This window comes from Triticum urartu, chromosome 3A, assembly GCF_056163025.1.
Source record: "Triticum urartu cultivar PI428250 chromosome 3A, HENAU_Tu73, whole genome shotgun sequence".
Lineage (NCBI taxonomy): Eukaryota > Viridiplantae > Streptophyta > Magnoliopsida > Poales > Poaceae > Triticum > Triticum urartu.
The window spans coordinates 132,842,462-132,849,598 of NC_141875.1; the positions used below are offsets into that span (position 1 = coordinate 132,842,462).

The 7,137-nt window shown below is 47.4% G+C and overlaps 1 protein-coding gene across 1 annotated transcript; it reads right to left on the minus strand.

Annotated features, from left to right (window-relative positions):
• Window positions 1-487: 487 nt before the first annotated feature.
• Window positions 488-1,555, minus strand: LOC125548169 (uncharacterized). Its single transcript, XM_048711840.2, has 3 exons — window positions 1,345-1,555; window positions 1,104-1,251; window positions 488-968 (listed from the first exon to the last, which is right to left on the minus strand). Exons 1-3 carry the CDS (start codon window positions 1,419-1,421, stop codon window positions 906-908), a joined length of 288 nt encoding a protein of 95 aa, XP_048567797.1. The 5' UTR covers window positions 1,422-1,555; the 3' UTR covers window positions 488-905.
• Between the last annotated feature and the right edge of the window lie 5,582 nt (window positions 1,556-7,137).

Below are 7,137 nucleotides of genomic sequence, written 5' to 3' on the forward strand. Positions count from 1 at the left end.
TTGTCAGACAGAGCGATACGTGTCGGGAAATGATAGGCACACGTACAGTCGAACAAGCGTGCATGCTGCTGTTCTGCCTACGGTTCTCTAGGCCTGAAAACTCGAATCAAAGTGCTCCCACACGCACTGCATCGATCATCTCTCCCGGCACGCACAGAACCACGCTCACGCACAAATCAGTGCAATTATTTGTCTTATCATTGCAGGTTTCCACGAGAGGTTTACTCATCTCGGAAACTCGCAAGTGTAGGAATCATATCATGATCAGCGGTTCGAGAGGCCGACTCCACTCATCAACAAAACCTCCTCCTCTTCCTTGTCTTGTAGATTTCACAAGTCAACCCAAGACCTTAAACCACTCACATTAGGCACCCAAAGCATGCGTCTAGCCATCTACCCATGCATATAGAAACATGACCCAAAAGTCAGACACACACTGCCATGCATGTTGGACAGCGAAAGAGAGTACACGCATGAGCTTATAAAATACTACCGCTACACAGATTCTTTTTTGACTAATTGCTCATTCATTTATAATCACCATTACATTGCAGGGTTCAATCTTCAAAGGCGTCCTCTGAATATCAGTAGACCCTAGCTAGTAAGATCGATCGATGAAGAACTTTATATATCTATATTACTGCGGCTAGTGCTAATTAAGTAGTAGTACGTGGTATATAAAGATAGTAGCTAAGCTTGAGCTGACACTAGAGTCAACAAAGCCATGGGAGATCACACAAAAACACACACCGATCGATACACTTACGCCGCAAAAGCAATTGACTAGTAGCAACTGATCAACGTACTCCGGCCTTAGCTTATAATAAACCAAGCTTCCATAGCTATGGCAGATGCTCAAAGCATCTAAATGATTATGCTTATAACTTCGCCTGGATGTTGGCTGGTCAAGCAAGCTCCTGGTTCTTCTCCACCACCCTCACCTCCTTGGCCGACCTCAGCACGCTGGCCTGCATCAGTATATAGTTAAGTCGCTCATGTGTGCAATCAGGGTGTAAGAGAAGATTCATGTACAGTAGAGGTGAGCATGTATGAGGATCCATGTACATCCATGATGCATGTGAGGTTATAGGCGGGGCGGTGACCTGAGCGTCGGTGATCTCGACGGCGAATCCGTCGACGATGGCCAGCGAGGACTTCTTCCAGTAGGTGTCGGGCTGGAGGAGCTTGGCGAGGAGCTTATCGTGCTTCTGGCTCAGGTACGCGTCCAGCGTCGCCGACCCCTGCTTCGTCCTGCACCCAAGCCAACAAACCATCCATCAAAACCGCGCACATATATTGGATAGAAGATGCAAGCCATTATAGTTATGTGCAAGGTATACAGACCGATCGGCCCTTAGGCGCTCGTAGACAGGGTCGAAGTTCATGAAGACGAAGTAGACCTCCTGCTGCGGCTTCGCCATTGCTCGCGCTCGTTGGATTCTCTCTCCCTCGAGCTACACAGGAAGCTAGGTAGCAGCACTAAGGTTTTCAGTGCGGGTAATGACTAATGATATGAGTGAGAGAGCAAGTGCTAGCTTGGCTTGGTTCCATATCATTGCTATGGGCCGGTATTTATAGCCGGGGGAGAGGAGGTGGTCACATGCCGATCTTGTCACCGGCCGGGAGGGAGCTAGCTTGCATCTTTCTTACTGTGTCCAGATTAGCCTAGATCTAGAGTGATTAGTCAAATTAGGGAAAGCGCGACGCAACTAACAAACATGCAGCCAACTGCGCGAGCTTAGGCCGGCTTGAACTTGGTCAAGGGAATCTCGCCTATAAAACGCGCACGCACATGCATGTGCGTACGTCCAGCCACTAGTTAACCAACCCTTGCTTGTCCATGTAGCAAGCTTGCTGCAGGCACTGTGACGCGCATGTATATTTTATGTGGGTTGCAGTTGCATTGCTGGAGAAGATAAGAGTATATACATACGCATTTTTGTATGGTTCGTGAGCAATATCCAATAGAATGTCTCTGATGGTTGGGCAGAGGGGAGGGGGCATGCGATGGTGACACAGGCCTGCATGCAGGCGCAGTGGATATGTACGTAGCATGGAATCTCGCACAGAGCTGGAAGAGGTCAAGGGCTCGAGATCTCTGCGCTGCACCTGGGACTCAGAGGGAGAGGCGCTGTAGGCTGGAGACTGGCCGGATTGTACGCATGCATGTCGTCGCAGCTGGCGCTGGTCAGTGGTCAGTACCAGATCCGGATGGGATGGGGTGTGAGCAGAGCGGGCAGCTCGCAGTACGTACGGCCGCGAGCATGCATGCATGCGACGCAGAGCTGGCTGCCGCCCGGCTGCTGCGTGCATGGCCAGAGCGAGAGGAGAGGAGAGGGCCCGGACCGATCGGATCCGGCGCAAGGACGGCACTGGCCGGCAAGGATCTCGGCGAGGGGCCGAGATCGGGCTAGCTGCCATGCATGCACATTTTTGGTAATGCTGTACACTTGTATGTTTGCATCTCTAGAAACGTGACCGAGTCGCTGATCATGCATGCATGCACGACAGGTTACATATACTTCCTCCATACCATAATGTAGTGCTTCCTCTATCCACGTGCTTCAACTTTGACCGTAAATTTAATTACCAATACTGATTACGGCGGGAGCAAAAATTATATCAGTGAATTAGTATTCGAAAGAAGTTTTCAATTATATAATTTTTTTCTTCCGTCGCAGTTGGTCTCGTTGGTTAAATTTATGGTCAAAGTTGAACCTACTATATTTTGAAATGGAGGTAGTATCAACTATACCATGCATGCTAAGCTTGTCTTGTACCCTTTTTTCTGGAGGTAGGGTCATTGCATCCTCGGATGTATGCAAGGCAATCAAAGCTTGAGTGCACATATTATACTATTTTTTTGTGCCGTGTCACTTCGTAGGCTGCTGCAGGCTGCAGCCTAATGAGTTTAATTAGTCCGCGACGAGTTAATATCACCACCGGTACATGAACTTGCGCGGCGTTAGCAGATACATACATAAAGTTAGAAAAACAAGAAAAATGGTCACTTCACTCCTTATGTTGCAACAGTTTGGTCCAAAACGGTCTGAAACAGTCTACTTAGCTTGCTTTGTTACCATGAGGTCCTATTTTTTCCTGATTGCAAAGTGGATCAAAAAAACTTTTAAATATATTTTCAGGAAGTCTTCAGCTATAGGGCGGGATGAAATATTGTAAAAATGACCGTTGTTACCATGAACTAGCACATAGGTCAGATAACCCTTCCCAACCCCCTTGGTCTGTTCGTTTCACCTTCCACCTCAAGCGGGACCAAGGCAGGGCAACGAAGCAATTGATTTTGTGGGCAACGATCGCGGCAGCATGGAGCCGATCTAGAGCCTCGCGCCTACCCTCCGGATGTGTTCTAATCAAGTTGAGAGGTCAGGAATGTATTCTCTTGAACTAAACAACGCTGAAACTAGATAAATAGGAGTAGCTCACAAGTCTAAAACTGAAATTGATTCATCCATAGACAAATGTACAATTTTCAGCATCACGAGAGCACTGCAAGTCCAAGTTTAATTGGCATCAATGCCACATCCAATCGCTGTTACGAGGAGTCTTCTATGTGCTGAGGTTTAGGCAATGACGCACAACGGAGAGACTAGCTCCAGCCGGACACCTGCCTCCTACATCCTCCTTTGATCCACTTTGCAATCGGGTATTTAAAAGTTTTTTGTACAAGTTTGAATCACAAATACAAAGAATTTTCTGTGCAAACTTACAACACAAAGATGAGGCACAAAATGCTACATTAACCTCCTCAAGCCGCCGCCACCGCTCATGTCGCCACCACCAGGGAGACTGCCTTCTGCCTTGCATGGGAGATGTACAAATGCCCCAGCCACCGCTCATGCCACAGCTACCAGCGAGACCACCTCTCCCTCGTGCGGACGATGTCTCAATTGCACGTTCAGCACCCTCTTTTGCGACACCGACGTGTGTGGCCACTATGGGCCCTCGATGGCGGGAGTGCAAGCGCGGGCTTGGGCTTAGGGATTTGAGTCGGGTGGACATGTGAGGAATAGGAAACACAAGACATTATAGTACCTTTATACTATAACGCCAAGGGGTTTTGTCATAAAAAAATATCGCAGACACATGCCACTTCATGGCATGGCATTCAATCTGACAGCTATGAGACCGTTTTGTACCAAACAGTTACGACATCAGGAGTTAAGTAATCATTTTTATGGGGTTTTCAAGTTTATGTATGTATTTTTTTTTGAATTGTTCGGATTGCTTACCACATGTTTCATGTGGTAAGTTTATGTATGTATTTGTTAACACCGTGCAGCGGTGCAAGTTCATGTACTTAGGGTGATATCAACTCTTCCGCGACACGACCTTTGAAACAGTGGGGAGAGAGCACACGTCTGATTTCTTTGTACCGACGTTGATATTTGGAAACCATCTGCAGTGCCCAAGAGGCCAAGACCTCGTCATATCACTCCACGAGTTATTGAGTTTGGCTTTGAGGCAACGTACGTACTGGCTAGCTAGCCAGTGTACGACAAGTGATGGACGCCGGGCCGGCCCCGGGCATTGATGAGCCCCACGTGTACGTGTTGGACACCTGCCGTCCAGCGAAAGGTCGTCGGAGCTGTGGGGGACTGGTTTCCCGCCGGGGCATCACATGCTCGCTACGCTGCCTGCCTCCGTCCAACTTTCGGGTCATTTCCGGGGTCCTACGCTGAGCCAAGAGAAAGACTTTGTTGGCGCCTCTCCCTTTGTCGTTCCATGCATGGATGCCTCCACGGCAACAAACTCTGTGGACTGTGGCCATGAATGCATGCAGGCGTACGGCCTCAACTCCTGAAAACAGCTTGCATGCACGGAGCAGGCACGTGCATGTTTGTGCCTTAGGCCTGGCCAGTGTAAATCTTGTTTAGGCTCCGTTTGAAATCGTGGAGCCTTTTCAAAGTCGCCTCTCCACCCACTTCCCAAACTGTGACAACAACCTGGCATGCCTATTTTTTTCTTCCAACCAAGCTAACTGTTTTTCCATTAGTTGCTCAACGGAAAAAAAATCTTACAAGTACTACTCACTAATAGGGTGAGCGTCCGCCCTCCAAGAACGGAGGGGCGGGGGCGGGGGCGTATCTTTCCATTTGTCTGGCGGAAAAGCACGAAGGCGGGGGCTGGAGGGTCGCGAGCGAAGGAGTCGAGGATTTTCTCCCCGACCTATCGACATAGGGAGAACTAACCGGAGGTGGGCTGTCGAAAGGTCAGGGATCTTCCTCCCTCGCGTGCAACCAAATAGGGATGTTTGCTTGCCCAGGGCCAACTCAGCCCGTGGTTTACCCACCCGGGGAAAAGGCAGGGATCCCCCTGAGATCCCTTACAACCAACCGGTTCAAGAGATACATGTCTTAGAAGGGATCGCAGTTTTAAAAACCAAACCAGACCAGTGGTCCGACCAAATATACCGGAGTCGAGGCCTCGTTTGGCTAATAAGGTGTGTTGGTCTTTTAGAAGAAAAAAATGGCAAAACATCTGGAAACCGGTGTGTCAACTGGGATTCAAACCTTCAACCTTGAGCCAAATCATGCCCAAAAGCACTTCACGAACTGGGCTAGCCCCGAGTTCTAATATATTGATGGACTACATCTGGTATTAAGTGCATTCATTTGATCATATGTTGTTTTTATAGAAAAAAGGCTTTAATATTCATGTTTTCTTCATTATGAAACCGGCTGAACCGGCGGTCTAACTGGTAAAAACCTAAACTGATAGTCTCACCGGTTTGATTTTCGGTCCAGTTTGGAAGGGATGTAACCAGAGCGACTAAAAGCCCAAACCTTCCTGACAAAACCTCAATAGGGAACTGAGAGCAACTCAAGTACTAGTGATCATTCATGTTGCACGATCATTAGCTAGAGCTGCACATGATACCTGCGCAACCAGAGAAGAAGTCATTACACGCAATTAAAACAGACTAACATGTTTGTTGTCAAAAAAGCTTTATCATAGTCAGAATAGAGTAGTAGATTGTTTGGGCGAGATACAACCGTACCGAGTGTAGCATAGCTGTGTGGCTACACAGACGAACCCCATATGTACCGAGGAATTCTTTCTTCTTGACTGTAACTCTATAATTCTGGAATAAAACACTCTTACGCTCGCAAAACAACATGTTTGTTGTCAAAAAACAATGCATTGTCCATCCGGGTGAACATGAGCTCGGGAGCTAAACCCCTTCCCCATGCAAAAAAAAAAAAACTAGTACTCTAGCATACATAGGACTCATCATGCATGAGTTCATGACGGTGCTTCCTATAATTGGAGTGCACAGGCTATATTGTCTTTGTTCGATTGATACTTGTCGACTGGATACTGCACTAGTTTTACCTTTGGCCTTGCTTTCGGTGATAGTACGTGTGTGCACCATATGCATCTCACCACCAAAAACTTCTTCGTCATTTTTGGGCCGGCATACATTGATAATGCGTGCATGCATGTATGGGCGTATGGCGCTACAGGGAAAGATTTGTCCTGGGTGGAGGCGCCATGCATAACGTTGATTTTATCATATGGCATCGAATAAAGTGGCAGTCATCTAGCGTATGGTCTATCTTCGCGAAACGATACACACTACGTTTTTTTTTCTTTTTTGATGGTGATTGAGGGGTCGATGCACACGGCGTATTTTTTACAGAGCGATACACACTACCTTTTTTTTTAGTAACGGCATCCTTTAGTAAGTGCAAAGATTCAAAGGAATACAAATAATATTGGGCAAATCTAAGAGCAACACATGGCACCTGGTAGAAAGAGAGGATGCCGCTTTGGTAGAGAGAGCGATACATTAAACGGTTGTTTCTCGTGGATAAATTTGACGTCTCGAAACAAACTACGTTGAAAGTTGATCTCACGTTTTTGAGAACAGGGTGTCACCCTGTTGACTAGGCCCGCATTGAGCGTGCTAGCCCACCCGGGTTCGAGACTCGAGTGACTCATGGTGTTTATAGTTTCTTCTATAAAAATATGCTTTCATGGGCTAGTCCCGGGTGGTCTTATTTTTTCTAAAAGTGTTGATCTCTTGCAGAATAGTAGCATACCGACAAAGAAGTATCATATGCAATGTTAGCCACCACTTTCAGGCAGTCAGAAGCAATGCACAACGGGTTGAGG